The sequence below is a fragment of the Vitis vinifera genome, chromosome 10 (genome assembly GCF_030704535.1).
Source record: "Vitis vinifera cultivar Pinot Noir 40024 chromosome 10, ASM3070453v1".
Taxonomy (NCBI): domain Eukaryota; kingdom Viridiplantae; phylum Streptophyta; class Magnoliopsida; order Vitales; family Vitaceae; genus Vitis; species Vitis vinifera.
The window spans coordinates 17,830,044-17,847,358 of NC_081814.1; the positions used below are offsets into that span (position 1 = coordinate 17,830,044).

A 17,315-nucleotide genomic window follows, 5' to 3' on the forward strand; every position below is an offset into this window, starting at 1 on the left:
AAGCCCTCTTATCAAGACTTGTAACTGGACCCTAGTACCTCTCAATGAGAGAACTGGCATATTCTTACTAACTAAACAAAGGAAGGCATAGAGACTCAGTCCCTCACTCCGGAAAGGAAGAAGAGACCTCAGAGGGCAAAGGTTGGTCGTAGATCAAGTCAAGAAGCTCGTCGTCTTACTGATTGAGCACTTGGCGAGGCAGGAGTTGGATTGACCAAGGATGGGATTCGCGCATACCAATGAATGGAGTCGATAACTTTCGAAAATCTTGATTTTATTTGTAAACAAGTAAGCAAGAGAGGGTACTCGTGGACCGATTGAGACAGCAAAGAGAAAGAGCCTTTCCAACAAATTCGCGGACAGATGACCAAAGAAAGAAGATAGAGCCTTGCTGACAGATCTGAAGAAAGAAGAGTCTGAGACCCTTGTCCCAATTGAATTTCAAGGGATGACCTATACAAATAGATAGACGAGAATTCAAGGCTAGAGGCTACCAGTACTTTAATAACTACTTAAATTAAATAGATTACCGGAACAAAGAAGGAAGCAAGGTTGGTCTACGATCTTAAGCAGGCTGATGCTACTATGAAGGGTGGTCGTAGAGAACGGAACAAGCAACGGACTGAGCGCCTAGCGTAGCGCAAAAGCCGTTGCGCGTTAGCGCTTTAGTTTGATTGCTGGGTGTAGCGAAGAAATAGAATCGGAGTGCTATTTACATGTACATCTACATATATTTACATGTAAATATATGTAGATACAAATTATAGATGGATCTATATCAATCCCATATCTTCATACAATAGAAAGTGTGGTAGAAAGGTTCATCTAGTTCTTTCTACCATACTATATATTGTATTGGATCTATATACCGCTGATTCAATCTAGTCCACTCATTTCATTTAAGACTTGGAATTGTAATCCCTTTCATTTCTTCAATCATTGATAAGAACTAATAAATAACTCAAGTTTCATTCAAATTAATTATTTTGACTAACTGTTTTTACGTAAATGATAAATAAAAAAGCAGTAGGAACTAGAATGAACAGTGCAGTAGCAATAAATGCGAGAATATTGACTTCCATAATATCATCGTTTCATTTTTTTTTTCGCAATAACTCGGGATTGAATCCCATAGATATGAAAAATCTTTCGCCTGTAAATTCAATGGGATGAATTACATCTCGATGATATTGAATCGGATCAATATCATGAATAACAATATCTGAGCTATCAAATTGATTCATCGTCGAGAATTGAATAGTATAACATAGGAAGATCTTTTATCCATACCGACTCAAAAATTGGATTCCTGATCCACTCAAGAATTCCTTTATTTATCCACTCTTTCTTTCTAGAAATTGCCTTCCTTGTACAATTATCAGATAAAGTCTCATCTGACCGCTTTTCCACTTCCATTGATCACAAACCCAAACAAACAATAGAAGTGAAATGGAAAAAAGGAATAGGGGTCAAGTTCTAAACTCCGTTTTTTAATGATCTAATTTTATTGGAAGACAAAGAAGTGTGATAAAGATGAGTCCCGGTATAAAAGATCTAATCTTCCATAAAATGAACTATTTTAGAGTTTGGTTTTTCTTCGATGGGACCCCTAAAAAAAGATTCTTCATTACCTTGCTAAGAGTGGTGGGATCGTTGTTTGATCTTTTTTTTTTTTAATATCCTCTTTCCTTGGATTAGTACTCGGACTCATATATAAAAAGTTCAGTATGAAATTTGAATGAGATCGATTCTTTCAAATTTGAATTAGTAATTGAAGTTACACAAAATCGGAGCCAGAAAAGGAGATAGGTTTAATTTGAAAAGTCTTCTATTAGGGTAACTATGTTAAATTCATTTTGTTTTTGTATCGTACAAAAAACGAATTCCATTTGTGTATGTGCTCCCGGGAACCATATGGTACTCTATTCCATTACACGGATCAGGAGTAATAAAAAAGCCAGACCCAGCACGCTTGGATACCTGAATATAATGCTACCAATAATTGTACTAATGCACATATGTCTCTCTCCCATCAATCGGTACTAGTTGAAGTAATGGAAATTCCCATATTTGTTTGATGATAAATTCGAAAGAAAAAAAAAAGATATAAAATCTAAATAAGAATAAGGATCCCCCCTGGGAATGAAAATATGCTCCTTGTCGCTCTTTTCACAGAAAATGGATAGATGAATTAATGTATTTATTGGATCCGTCGGGACTGACGGGGCTCGAACCCGCAGCTTCCGCCTTGACAGGGCGGTGCTCTGACCAATTGAACTACAATCCCAGGGAAAGAAGGTGTACATCCTACATATTCTTATGATTTAATTCAACCCATTTCTATTTAGAAGCGCCGTCTTCTATTATAAGAGAGACGCGAGTGATATATTGATTATACACACGGATATGCACTTTAGTGATTACTAGTAATCCTTTCGTTATTGACAAATCGATTGATAATCAATCTTTCAATGAAAAAAGTATTTTTTTTTTCTTGACTCTTTTCCTTTCCTTAGACTTTATACTTACAGATCAAGATATGAATCTAGATCATTAGCAAGATCAGAATTTGTAGGAACAAAACAAATAAGTAGAGCAAATAAATGGGGGTAGGTATATATCAGAAAATTTGACTTTCGTTATTCCTCTGTATCCGACATTTCTGACGAACAAATGGGTTATAGCATTTCATGTTGGATCAGCGAATTATTGGGTCGAGCTGGATTTGAACTAGCGTAGACATATTGCCAACGAATTTACAGTCCGTCCCCATTAACCGCTCGGGCATCGACCCAAGAAGAATCAATTCTAGGCTTATTGATAATCCATGATCAACTTCCTTTCTTAATACCCTACCCCCACCCAGGGGAAGTCGAATCCCCGCTGCCTCCTTGAAAGAGATCCTGAACCACTAGACGATGGGGGCATACTTCCCCGATCGCCATCATACTAGGATGATAGTATCAATAGTTTTTAAAAATTGTCAATATAATGTAATGGTATGACTAGATCCGAAGGATCTTTCCGTCTTTCATGATTCCATAGAATTTTTTGATTCGTCATTTAGATTCATGAATCAGTCATTCTAATCGACATTCTATATAGAAATCGATTATATAAATCGATATTACTTACTTTACTATAACATATTACTTACTTTACTATAACTATATTTATAAAAATAAAAAATAAAAAATAAATAATGATAAAGATATAAATATATATCTAAAGAAATCAAAATTAATAATACGAAGGATAGTCTCTTTTCAGGTAGTCATTTGTCCGCCAAAAAAGGGGGGTTAAACGCCATTTCTTCCACTGTCATTCATTGATTCACTCATTGTTAAGATGAGATATGCCTATCTCTATCTCACACTAAGCCAGGAAATTTACAAACGAGAAATCGGGGAAGAGGGATCAATAAGTTATCGAAAATTCTTTTTTCTCTAAGAATTTGGTTCAGGGAGGGGACAAGTCGAATCTCTTCATCACATGATTCAATGAAATATCTTGGATCTATGTCGAATTAGTAGGTACATGTATCAATCAAGTTAATTTCGTTCTGATGGGGATCAATTCAAAAAGCAATTGGGGTTGGTCTTGAAACAATTCATTGCATTGATATTTCTCAAATCAAATATCAATAAATCATTTTACCCGATACTCGCTAGGTAAATCCAATTTATCGTTCCTGAATAAGCCACTAGCCATTATGAGTTTACTGCATGTACTTATGTATAATATATATATACACATAGATATATCTTATCTGCATAGTGACCAATTCAGGAATTGAATCAAATGGGCCCTTTTAACTCAGTGGTAGAGTAACGCCATGGTAAGGCGTAAGTCATCGGTTCAAATCCGATAAAGGGCTTTGCTTTGACTTTTTTCATAAAACTTCAGTCGTAGTATTCATATTTGAGCGGAGAATATAGATATTGTTGATATTTGTAATAAAAAAAAATAACCAACTGTATAATTATAAGAAGTTATCATTATAATGAGTTATAGTATAGTAATTCTAGTTATAAAGTTGAACATTTGTTTCAAATTTATAATGAATAATGATAAGTCGTCTCTTGAATCGCCAAATATTCTTATTTTCCATTATTCCAATCAAATCCATTATAGATTAGAAATCAACAAAAGAAAAAGTCAGTGGACCTGAATTGAATCATGACTATATAAGCTATTCTGATATTAAGATTCAATATAGATGAAATCGTGGAAGCGGACCTTTTCTTTCCTTGGACCACGTAAGAATTCGTCGTCCGATTGAATCTTCTTGTTCCTGGATGCTCCATAGGAATCCATCGCTATTCCTTTCCTCTACCGAGAAAGGTTCATTCCGAGTCACAAAAGCAATCTTTTTTTTTTTTTTTTCATTTTTCTTTTCGTTATGGTAATGCAATGCAAGAGTCAGGTTGTTTCTGATGATGAAAAGAGCTTTTTTTTATGTTATGTGAAATTTATGAAAACCCGATATTTAAAGGTCGGTAATATTAGAAGACGACTGTCGGTATCTGACTATCAGATACCGACTGTCGGTATATCTTTGAAAGCTCAGATGGAGAGAATAAACGGACTCCTCGAGGGCTACTTAAGGCACTTTAGTGCAAACCAGAAGGACTGGAGCTGTTGGATGTTGCTCAGTGCTACTATAACTTAACAACCAAAAAGCTCTGCGTCGAACTTCAACCCCTTCGAGTTGGCCACGGGGCAACAGCCTCTGACGCCCCACACCATTGCGACAGGAGGGGGCTTGCCCATCACTTTGCCAAGAGGTGGCAGGAGCGCAACGACCTAGCCCAAACCTACTTAGATGAAGCAGCAAGGCGTATGAAGGGAAAAAAACCTTCTTGGAGATAACTCCAAAAGATCAACCAACCTAACCTACTTAAACAACCTAAAGGCTTAGCTCGGTCTGAAGGAAGAAGAAAGTAGACCTTGTAGAGAAGCGGATAGGAGAGGTAGCCTATAGACTCAAGCGACCAGCTCAGTGAAAACTCACCCCGTATTCCATGTGAGTCAGTTGACTTCGATTAGACCAGACCGACCCAGATAGGAACGTGCCCACGAGGGCACCACCAGATGTTGTAGATGAACCTACGAAAGAAGAAGTTGAGTATATCATAGCTGACCGCACCATGGGCTAGCCCATACACCCACTGCACGAGTGGAACTTAGTCAAGTAGAAGGGCCAACCTGAGAGCGAGGCAAGCTGGGAACGGGCTGAGACTTAGGATTCGAAGACCAAGTCAGAGACTACTGGACGTCTCGCAGAGCGACTCTCAATGAGGACGTTGATACTTTTCAAAAAAAAAATATTTTTTGGCTTAATCCGCCTTTACTAAAGATCAAGGAAGTACACTTGTACTCCGGCTAATAAGGGAAAAGCTTTTTCTTTTTCAAATCCAAGTTTGACTCTGATTAGATCCTTAGCGCAAGCGCTAAGTAAGCCCTAAACGGCCTTATGTAATGTAAAAAAAATTGAGGAAAATAACGTCAAGTAGAAACGAACAAGGTCTTACGGCACGATCACTATATCTTTTCTTTTTCTCTCCTCTATGGAAAGAGGGGATGATACGTGGCGTGGTATACCTGATCGTTTGGTCAACGAGACGTACGTAAGTCGACATAGCTCCATGTATATGTTCTTTGGAGCTAGAACCCATCAATAAAATGAAAGAATGGTGAGCCTAGGGCGACGAACATGGCTCAAGAGTTTCTATACAAAGCCCTTCTCTTCTTCACTCAAAGAGGTTTGTTTTTCTCCCTTTGAATGGTACTTGATTCATAAAGAATGAATCTTTTGGTTAGAAGTTATACGGACTTTATAAAAGGAAATGCCACGCTCCGCGTGTCACGAGATATGGGGCCTTCTAATCCAAGGGTCATCCCTCTCGGCCCTATTACGGTAAGGCCAATGCATCAGCCAACCAGTGTGGTGGCGAACACACTATGCTGTAAGCTAAGCTGTTCACCTTGTAGACGGAGGAGATATATCAAGTGTGCCGTGCGTGATTCATAAGATTCTATAGTAGCACCAGCTGATCTACGACCACCCTAACTCTTCCATGACTTTGACTTTCCGGACCATCGGATCTGCCCTCGCAAGTCTCTCTAAATTTTGGGAGCAGAGCATGCAAAATCGAGCAATGGATCTTAGAAGAATGAAACTTTGAACGGCACGACTCTTTCTATTTCTGCGCTGGCATTTGAGTTGTCTCCCCTCCTCTTTCAATCGACACACTCGACGCAGATAGCTCCGGTGGCCCCGGCTTCTGCCTCTATCAGGCGGCGGCAGCCCCCACCTCCACAGCCACAGCATGGAGGAGCAGCTCCTTAATCCGCACTACAACCAATAAAAATTTTCTCCAGATTTATATATGATGCTAAACCGAGACCGAGATAGAGAGAGGGCTGCCCCTTTGTTGGCTCTTCGAGACAAGAGCACTCATAGGAATGGTGCTAATTCCCATGTTCCTTCTAGTCTCGTTTGCTTTCGAGAGCCTCCCCCTCCCCGTCCCTTACTCGTCTTTTGAAAGCCGTCATCCTGGATTGGATTTTCTTTTCCGTATGCCCGGGAAAGTGCCTCACCTTTCTACATTAATTATTATCAAAATTTCCTCGGGTCTCTATAAAACAGAATGAAAAGCCCGGGTGGAAGCACAAAAAAAAGGAGAGAGGAAAAGTAGAAAGGGGGGAAGAAGTCTAGTGCTAGTTCTTACTGAAACTTCTTTATCTAACTTTCATTTTAGAGTGGTTTCTTTGTTCTCTTATTTGGATTGAAAGAAAGACAAAACTCCCCTTTCTTTCTCTTCTTTCTTTTTGATCTGATCCCTTCGACGAATTTCGGCTATGACCAATGCCCCACTAGCTGAATAGGCGTAACAAAGCTACCTGAAAAAAGGCAAGGTGCACCTTGGATTAAAATCGACGAATTGCGTTTTGCCAGAGATATTTTTTTAGAAAGATTCTCCATTTTGTTAAAAAATAGAAAGAATCTAATCTAAATAAAGGCGCATACGCGGGAAGGGGGCCCCACTACTTCTTCATTCAGGGGGGGTGGGAGACTAGCCTCATTACTTCCCACTGGGCGAGAGGTGCACCTAACCCACCTACCCACTCATCAATCACGGTGTTCAGCTGACTTGCACTGATAGACCCCTATTGTATTGGAATTAGGCGCCCATCTTTTTACTGTTGTCAACTAATCTCTTCAATGTTCGATTCTACTCTATGTTAGAACATTTCTGTGAATGCTATTCCGATCTAAGTGGTCCTATTCCGTGTCCCATGCTAGGAAGCATTACTCCTCTTTTCATTCCAAATTCAAGAATACGACCGATACGATTGATTGGTCTGTGCGCCTCTCTAATTACTTTTTTGTATCCCCCTGTTCCTCGGATACAATTCGATCCTTCTACGGCCACATCTCAATTTGTGGAAAGCCTTCGATGGCTTCCTTATGAAAACATCAATCTTTATTTGGGTATAGACGGTATCTCTTTATTCTTCGTGATATTGACCACATTTCTGATCCCTATTTGCATTTCAGTGGGTTGGTCTGGTATGAGAAGTTATGGGAAAGAGTATATTACAGCATCTCTAATTCATGAATTTTTAATGATCGCCGTGTTCCGCATGCTGGATCCTCTACTATTCTATGTTCTTCCCGAAAGCGTGCCAATCCCTATGTTGTGCGGAGCTGAGTATCTTCTATTCGCTGGGATAAAGCTTTTCCTCTGCAGGGGCCTTGTGCAGTAAACCCCCTACGGGCGGTCGTCTGTCGTCGTAAAGTAGTCCCCGCGAAGCTTTCGGGAAGAGGGGTAGTCTTGTGTGTAAGCATAGCATTTCTGGTCGAACCCGCCCAACCCAACTAAGAAGAACCGAACCTGACAGACACATCTTTTTCCTTTTGGGAGGGTACTCCGAGTAGTGGGTACCTCGTAGGACCTCGACCCGCCTACTCGGGTCTTGTATGGATATGCAGGAAGGGGTGCTCCTAGGTGTGTGTAGGGGTTGTGTTTGTTCGCGAGAATGGATTCCTCGTCAAGTCAGTTTGGGGGGTGTGGACACACTTGCGCGAATTCGGGTAACGGCTACAAGGGAGAAATCGAAAGGAAACTGCACCCGACCAGGGATGGACGTAAACTCGTAAGCTACCGAGGGTAGGGATAATCGTCCAGGTCTTATTGTGAAACAAAAAAGCCGCCCCGCCACAGCAGGCGGGTTGGTTCCTCTGTCGTCGTCGGGGAGCTCTTGGCGAGGAGACCTTAGGATAAGTTGCTAAAACAAATGGGAGGGGAGGATCGACCCGTTCAGTATAATTCCGAAGAAAGACTGTTGGCAGCAGGTGGAGACATTTCTTTGGCCCCCTTCAAAAGGAAATGCGGGCAGGGTAGAGCTCGGCAGAGGGTTCGAGAATAGGGTAGGGTCCTATCCTTAAGATTCAGATAAGAAAAGAGTTCCAAACCTTTATGCATGCACCTCCGTACAAGTTCCGGCCAGGATAATTGGGAAAGATCAAACCAATTTGATCCGCTCACATCACAGTAGTAGTAGCGTAAAGGCCGTAAGTCGGGGGGCGGCCATAACATAAGGCTCTTACTTTCACATCTCTCTCCCTCTCTCTATCTATAGATAGATATAGATAGAGAGATCCGCTGCGTGAGCAACCCGACTGTGCGTTACATGTGCTCTACAGGCCGCACTCCTCTTCCCAACGAGCCCATTTTTCTTTTTCTTTGGAAGACGGGCGTTGCGTTCGGTTCGAAAGGCATGGTTTTCAGTATGTCTCCGGATAGGGCCCCCACTAGTCCGGATAGCTAGTGAGCGGTTCTTTCGGGCGGGAAGCAGGTCGGGCCCTACGGGCGGGCATCTCCCACAACGCAAGCTGCATTGTTCGCCACCACCCGAGAAGCAAAAGATTCGAGAGTCCAGGCTGAAAATACATGCATAGATAGTGGTCTAATGACAAGGGCCGATGACGGAAGATCGGGACGGAGCCGTATGATGCGGAAGTCTCACGTACAGTTCCCTGAGAAGGGAGTGGCTACCTACTGGAGCTTCGACCAACCACCACCGGTCAATTCCGCTTTGGGGCCACCCCTTACTCTACCATTATTATAGGGGTCTGGGGTGGGTTCGAGACAAAGAAAGATCAAGGCAGCATATCAGTTTTTCCTTTATACTTTACTGGGATCTGTTTTTATGCTATTAGCTATTCTGTTGATTCTTCTCCAAACAGGAACCACCGATTCACAAATCTCATTAACCACAGAATTTAGTGAGCGGCGCCAAATCTTTCTATGGATTGCTTCTTTCGCCTCTTTCGCCGTCAAAGTGCCTATGGTACCAGTTCATATTTGGTTACCCGAAGCTCATGTAAAGGCACCTACGGCAGAATCCGTCATCTTGGCAGGAATTCCTTTAAAATTGGGAACCCACGGGTTTTTAAGATTTTCAATACCCATGTTTCCCAAAGCGACACTTCGTTCCACTCCTTTCATTTATACTCCAAGAGCGATTGCTATAATATATACTTCCTCGACCACTTCAAGACAGATCGATCTTAAGAAGATCATTGCTTACTCCCCAGTAGCCCATATGAATCTGGTGACTATTGGTATGTTTAGTCGGGCGGCGGCCGTTAGGTCACCTATTTTGAGTTATGGACACACAAGGCCAAAACATGTGTGTCGGGCGTGCGACCCATCAACCTACTAGCAATGGGGGAGAAAACATAGCATGTCGCAACAAAAGCTTGATTCGAGGCGTCAGCAAAACACAGCCGTCTGCTCCAAAAACAAAAGCCCCTTAGCGCCCCGGGACGGGAGTGGGGGACGGCCCTACGCACAAGCAACAGCAGCACCAGCTCTACGAAGTCAGAATCGAATCTTTCTGTTGGCTTTCCCAAATTCATTCGTGAATAAGAATTCAAGGGCTAGAAGCGAGCGCTTCTAGCTGCTTCGCCTGCTTCTTATTATGGCGGCTATGTTGGCGTGGCGGAAATGAAGGAAAAGCGATATGAACGTGCTATTTTCAAATCGATTGATAGATAGCCTGATCTGTTCTGATAGATCGAAAGAGTAGGAATGGATAGAGAAAGAATCTATCAATAATAAGGGGAAATCTTCTATTTCTATCTATTGATGAGACAACTATCTATTCTTGATCCATCAGAAAGAAATCGATATGTATCTGATGGAGTCTACATCGTACGTAGAGCGCCCAAGCGCTTTTTGGGCCAACTCAGTTCTCTTATTGATGCGACTCATGGTAGCTTAGCTTTAAAGGCGTATCAACAAAATTTATACCTTAAATACTATTACTAAAGTAGCCAAGCTACTATAGCATAGTGGTTCTAGGATCGTTCACTGGGAAGGGTTTTGGCAAACACAAGTGATATTCAAATTAGGAAAATAGGTGATTTTCTTATAGATGTTAGCTTTAAAAGAAAATGCAAATGTTTTTAGAAAGATTTAAACTAATCTAAGCTAACATTAAAGACTAAAATGAAAGGGTGTAAAAGCAAGTTTCTCAAAGATAGGATAGCTATGCTCTGGCTCTTATGCAAATTGGAAATCTCAGGATAGGCTCCTCGCGTTGGGGTTGCAACTATGGTGATGCTTGCTTCCCGAACCGGTATGGATTTAGCAAATCAAGTTTTAATCCTTTAAAATGGCAAAACAGATGGTAGTGAATTTCATCAATGGTTATTCACCTTAGACTTCCTTTGAATGGCTCGTAAGAGATAACTAATGGTCTAAAGCCAAAAGCTTACCAAATATTGGCAACTCAAAGTCATTCCAGGTGATAAACTCACCTTTCAATGGCCATTGAAATTGGTTCTAATGGATTAATGCAAAACTTGGAATTGAAAACCTCACTTTCCAATAGCTCGTAGGAGATAACTAATGGATAGAAATCCAAAAGCTTATCAAGTATTGGCCGTTGGAAGTTGTCCAAAGGAAATAAAAAGCAAACTTTGCATTAATGAACCGTTAATGAAAAACGACTACCTTACCTTCCAGGTGCGAGAAATTTCCATGGGATTGCATCCAAGCCATCACATAACATCCATACTTTGAGAAACTAAAAGTTTTAGCCAATCATCCTCTGAGGAAAAGCCCTCAGAGGCTGTTTGGCTACTAAGAAAATAGAAATGGGGAAGAACAGGAGAAGAGAGAAAAACAGAGCTTTATATATTCCTAACTTAATGTACAGAGGATCGATCCCCCAATCTCCCCATTTTTTTTTATTTTTTTTTTTGAGAAAAACAGAGCTTTATATATTCCTAACTTAATGTACAGAGGATCGATCCCCCAATATCCCCATTTTTTCCTCTCTGTTGGAAGTGTTGTGCACCTCTATATATAGCAAAATTACAAGATAAAGCTTTATGTCGGCTGAATACAAGGTTACAAAAGGAATTTACATGAGAAAATATCAAGCTAAAAATATTTGGGAAGTCGGTGGTGCGTGCGTGGAGAAACAGAGGATTCAAAGGAATTTCACAATGTAAAAGGCACATTGCGAAATTTTCGCAAGGTGAATTACTCATGATGCGAAGTGCCATATTTTCGCATCATGAGTTAATTCACCTTGTGAAATTTTCGCAATGTGAAATTCACATTGCGAAATGGCAAAATTTCGCACCATGAAGAAAATCTCCTTGCGAAATTTTCGCAATGTGAAATTCACCTTGCGAAATTGGTCATTTGGCATGATGCAGTTGCCTTCCGAAGGCTATATCTTCCTCATTTCAGCTCTAAATCATACACGGTTTAAAGCATTGGATTTTTGACTTCCTAATCTTTCAAATGGTATATAGCATGTAGAAAATGGACTTCGAGAAGTGCTCCAAAAGTGTGAAAGAAGACTGCAGCTGTTTTCTTCACTCTGTTTTCCTCTTCTCCATTGCTTGTGCTCGTGTTTCCACTTGAAATTCAAGCCTGTAATCATCCAAAATCCTTGCTTAACTCTCCCAAATAGCTCCTCCATCAATTGGAATGCTTGAATTGGTTCATAAGCTGATAAAAACATGTAAACTTGCCACAAAAATGGTTAAAACCAATTACTAAGGACCTTAATGAATTAATTGGGTTAAATGAATATGATTACTACTCAAAGGTGCTTAAAACCATTATTATTAGGTCTACAAAATAGCACTTTTTGGTAGTAATCACTTATCCATCGGTCCAATTCACTGGGCTCATCTCATGGAGGGAAAAGCCAAAATGTAGTTGTGTTGTTGTTGTTCGCCGCCTCGACGCATTCCCTTCTCTCCCCGGCATCGTCCCACATAGAAAGAAAGAGCGCAGAGCCCCGGCCCGACCTGTAGGTCCGCTAACGTAAAGTGAGGAGTTGACCCTGAACTGGCGAACCGAAGTTACTTTCGGAACCATACTTCCTACAGCTAACACGTGTCCAGTCCAGCTGGAACGCGCAGCGCAAACGAACGTGAGTTGCTATACCGAATCCCCCGCTGGCCATCGGGGACCGAGTGGTAAGGCCATGATCCGCAGGGGAAGGGATCACTCATTCTTCCATTGGGGACAGGTGCACGAACGACAACTCCAAACGTCACACATCCGCCGCCTACCTACCGTTTAGGTGGCACCAGCGAGATCCAGCTAAAGTAAGAAACTTCGTGTCGCGGCTGCTCCACTCCGCTGCGGTCTCATGAACTGAACTTTGTTGCCTTCCAGCGCGCGAAGCGAATGGGTGTTGTATTGTGGGTCAGTTTCGGGGCGGGGGGCGAAGAGAGACCAGAAGAATGATTCATTTGGATCGACGAGCTTTTTCAGCCCCAAAACTTAGAATCAATTCAATGTCTGTCTATCCATGAACATCTATTCTATCTGTATATCTAGGGGATCTCTCTATACATATAAAAGTGTTTTATGGCATGATATGGTCGCCTAGCCGTAGCCGCATATCAGCTGTGCTCAATATGCGGGATTTCTGTTGGATCAGATCTTTCGCTTTGACGGAAGCTTTTGGACCTAGCGAAAAGGACTCTAAGCCTTCGCGCAAGCAAGCGCGAGAGAAGCAAGCAAAGTAGAAGCTTTGCCAGAAGCAAGACGAGGAAGCGGAGCTGTCTACGAAGTGGTAGCTTCCCCCGACCGACTCAAATACAAAAGTCGCGACCTACTTTGATTCAAAAAAAGAAAGGCCTTTCTTTTTTGCCCTATCTATAAGGGTACACTCTGCTCTGCTCGCCCTACTTTAAAAGAAAGGCGAAGGTTGGTCATAGATCTTAAGCAGGCTGATCTATGATCTTAGTGGGCTCCGAGAGGGCAAACGACTTTCTATCATAGTTGCAAGGGTGCTTTCGGTTGGTTTCATAAGAGGGTTGTTCACTACAAGCTATCAGCGCTGTCTTAGATTGAACGGCAATAAGATAAGTCGACGTTCATTCTCTAAGGCGGGTTTCCGCTGAGAACGGAATAGTGTTCGTGTCCAAAGGTGAACAACGCCCTAGCTTCTAGAGTTCGCTGCTTTTCCCAGGCTGGAGAAGGGCTTATACTGCTCGCCTTTGTTTGATATGTTCATTCAGTATCAATACAAACTACAACTACACCAAAGTGGAAGGGCCACTATAGAAGCTAGAAGTAAAGTAGCCTATTGTAGAGTTGTCGGCCTAACCAAAGCGTCACGACAACAGAAAATTACCCTTATGAATGGAATCTTAAGTAGGGGGCTTAGGCTTAGCCCGCCCACCTACCAATCAAAGAGGCTGAGAGTAAGCGTAAGCTCACCCGTAAGCTCGAAGAGCCTTTCTCCGCCAGAGAGAGTAGAGAAGGGGAGAAGCGACTCGTCGTAGAAGCGGTAGCTTCCGGGACGAAGCCAAGCCTAAAAGATCGACTTGGCGCAGTTAGGCATTCTGGGCTGGAAGGAGGCAAGCAAATGAAGGGAGGCATTACGGGCCGACTACAAGAAGCAAAGCTTCGTAGACTCGACAAGTCGCTTATAGAATGCAAACTACTAAGTGAAGACTTTGAACTTTCTTTAATAAGGGAAGGGGGGAGGGAAGTGAAGCTTAGCGAGCTTTATAAGGCCGACCACTACATAAGCCGCTGGCGGAGAAAGCTCTTCGAGCTTCCCTTCATTCGCTTCACGGGAGCCGCACAGCACATAGCTGGAAGTCAGAGGGCCCGTACTACCTGCCTAACCCTTCGCTCCGAGGGACCGTAGATCGGAAAGCGCCTTCTAAACCACCCCATTCATCCAAATGAGAAGGGAAGGGGCCTATGTATTTGCATGACCCCTGCAGATTTGACCCTATCTACACCCGGAGCCAATCCCCTATCGGTCCTGCACGCCGCAGAACGGGAGCTCGTGTGGAACCTTTTCTTTCTGGCGTAACAGCAGTGGAACGCAACAAAAGATTACGGTCGCGTAACATAGGGGCCGAAGGTACAGTACGGTAAACTCGGCCAAAATATGACACCCGAAGGGCCCGGCACGCACAATCCTATCCTATCCGAGTCCGAGTTTACCCCTTGCACTTCGGACAGCCGTCCGTAGCATCATAAGAAGGACCTCCCGTTCGAGGTACAAAAATGGTACGGTACATAGGAGGTTGGTCTTTCTCAACGTGGTGTATAGCACGAAAAACCTTTCGATACAAGATAGGGCCGTTTACATCAAAGAAGAGAATCAATCCTTTCTTCTCTTCTTTCTCTTTTCTTTCTCGAGGGGGAAAGAGAGAATTGGTCTTATGGAGGGAGGGGGAACATTCGGGCGCATTTATAAAAATCCTCCACTGAATCCAGGATCACAAGTGGAACGCTAAGCAGGGGTGGGAAGGCAGCGAGCTCCGCAACAAAAGCGAAGCGAGCCCCTTACTCACCTCTCTCTATAAAGCCCTATTAGTCAAGCTTGAAAGCCGTTGCGCGCTAGTAGCGCGCAGTAGTTTTTCAGCTGGCTTCAAAGTGCTAGTTGTAGCGCGCTAGCGCCCCTATAGAGTAAGGCTCTTCTGTGGAGTCGTACTCCATGAGCCTTGTCTTCCCTCCAACGACTAGCTCCCGTTTCTTGTTCCGATCCGACAACGAGGACGCTGCCCTGCCCTTCTCCTGCCGTGGAAGGACTTCAGCCTGTGGTGTGGTCCAACCCATGGGCGGAGTCACCCTCATCCCCCCCCATTGCTCAGTGCTCCCTGCTGCTTCGCTAGACTTTACCCGTCCCCGGCGTGGACGCGGGCTTCTATAAGAGAATGAGAAGCTCTCAACACAAGAAAACGCGAACCGCACGGAGCCCACCCGAGTTCGTTTTCTGCCGCCACTGGCCGGACGCTGGGGAAACACAACCCGGCCCCCTCTCGAGAAACGGGGGTGGGGGCCCACAAGCACCCGACCCGCCCCTTCTTCTTCAGTAAAGTCGACCTCTTTTTTGCCAGTGTTGACGTAGTGCGCACGTAGATAAGGAAAGAAAAATCCCAGTGGGGGGGAATGGGGGCCGGTGCCTTTCTTTCTTTTACGGCCTAAACTTCTATTTGTCAACTGTGGGGAACTACTGCTCGGTCGGGGGGAGGGAAAGGCTTGGGCCTACCTATCCCGATAGGACCTCATAAAGGAACGGGAGCTGTTGAGAGGTTCCATATTGCCGAGCCGAAGGGCAGCACTTCTGTACGTGATCGTAGTATGTCACGTCGTCTCGTCCCCGCTGCATCGAAGAGTACCTATGCACTATGTTCCGGTTCACTGATAAGGAAGATAGAGTTGGGGTGGGGGTCTACGATGTGAGACTAAAGTATGACCCGGGGAGATACATGCTAACTATGGGTAGGAAGCAGAAACCATTATGTAAATAATTTCGGGGGGTTACAGATCTCTTATACTACCATCGATCGACAGAGCGGAACGACCAGAAAAAGAAGTGAAGTTAGAAAGCCAGCCGTATGATAGGTGGTAACTATCTTGTACGGTTTGGGGGGTAATTGGCGTACTCCGATCAGTAGGGGGAATCTTTGGCTCTATTGAACATACAGGGAATTGGAGGTAGCATTCTACTGATGTCAAGTCATGGACCGGTTCCTTCAGCCCTTTTTCTATGTGTTGGTGTTCTATATGACCGACATAAGACTCGACTTGCTAGATATTACGGAGGTTCAGTGAGCACCATGCCGAATCTCCCTACCATTTCCTTCTCTTCTACTTTGGCCAATATGAGTTCACCTGGTACTAGCAGCTTTATCGGGGAATTTCCCATCTCAGTAGGAGCTTTCCAAATAAATAGCTTAGTAGCCACATTAGCAGCGCTTGGGATGATTTTAGGCGCGGCGTATTCCCTTTGGCTATATAATCGTGCGGTTTCTGGAAATTTAAAACCCGATTTCCTCCATAAATTCTCCGATCCAAATGGCAGGGAAGTTTCCATATTTATACCTTTTCTTGTTGGAGGGGCGACCGTCCGTTGAACTACCAAAGAAAAAAGGGCAAAACCAATGTGATCATGACATTGTAGGTGCTTGCGATGGGATGGATGCGACTTCCCTCAGTTGGTTTGGGTGGCATAGCCCGTTGTAGAAGTCCCCCCCTTTTTTTTATCCATTTCTTTAGTCTTTAGGGAGCCAAAGCTTGAGTTTACTAAAAAAATAAGGCTCGCGCAGGGGCGCTCACGTTTTTTGGCTAAGCCGTATCTTGCTGGGTGGGACCGAGAGAAAGAAAGGACGGGGGGCAACCATGCATGGTACTTCTCGACCGTGTCTCCGAGGGACAGTTGAACGAGCGACTCATGAATGCTACCGGGTCGGACGAGCCAATAACTCGAACGCGTTCGGTCTGTTTTTTAAGCAAGAATCACAGCGTTACCTTACCTTCACCATGATACGGACTCCAAGTTCTTATGGCAGAGCACGAGGAGATTTATCATCAATATGATGATGGGAATGGAAACCAGAAGCACGACCGGCGTCTTCGTGGTCCAAGATAATAAAACCATCAGTAACAGTAACGTAAGCATGAGACTTTTTGGTAGTACCGGTGAACCAGATGGCCGCGGCGATGGAATCTGGGACGGAGGACTCGTAGTATCTCTCTAGATCTGGCAAAAGCGAAAGACCCCTAACGTAATTCGAATGGGGGCTGACCGCTGAGCCCACTTTGGCCTCGCATCGCAGGGCGGGCCCCTGTGGTTGCGAGCTGGAGCTGCCATAGCTTATGGCTAGAGCAATGGGGGGGGGGGGTCCCAGAAAAGTAAGGATAACGAGCGCTCCGCCCGCTTGGCGGGCGGCAGGAGCAGCGGGCAAGTGCTTGGTAGGCCAACAGCCCAGTGAACCGGGCGGGGCACTCGACGAAAGG

The 17,315-nt window shown here is 43.7% G+C and overlaps 1 protein-coding gene, 2 non-coding genes and 1 pseudogene across 3 annotated transcripts; 3 read left to right on the forward strand and 1 right to left on the reverse strand.

Moving 5' to 3' along the window:
- Positions 1 to 2,213: 2,213 nt before the first annotated feature.
- Positions 2,214 to 2,287, reverse strand: TRNAD-GUC (transfer RNA aspartic acid (anticodon GUC)). The gene has a single exon. It is a non-coding gene; the product is annotated as a tRNA-Asp (tRNA).
- A 1,518-nt stretch (positions 2,288 to 3,805) lies between these two features.
- On the forward strand, positions 3,806 to 3,877 carry TRNAT-GGU (transfer RNA threonine (anticodon GGU)). Its single transcript has one exon. It is a non-coding gene; the product is annotated as a tRNA-Thr (tRNA).
- A 1,630-nt stretch (positions 3,878 to 5,507) lies between these two features.
- Positions 5,508 to 7,971, forward strand: LOC132254513 (NADH-ubiquinone oxidoreductase chain 4-like). Its single transcript, XM_059740349.1, has one exon. The coding sequence runs from the start codon at positions 7,246 to 7,248 to the stop codon at positions 7,771 to 7,773; it is 528 nt and encodes a 175-aa protein (XP_059596332.1). The 5' UTR covers positions 5,508 to 7,245; the 3' UTR covers positions 7,774 to 7,971.
- Positions 7,972 to 8,869: 898 nt separating this feature from the next.
- LOC132254512 (NADH-ubiquinone oxidoreductase chain 4-like) lies at positions 8,870 to 10,248 on the forward strand (annotated as a pseudogene).
- Positions 10,249 to 17,315: the final 7,067 nt, after the last annotated feature.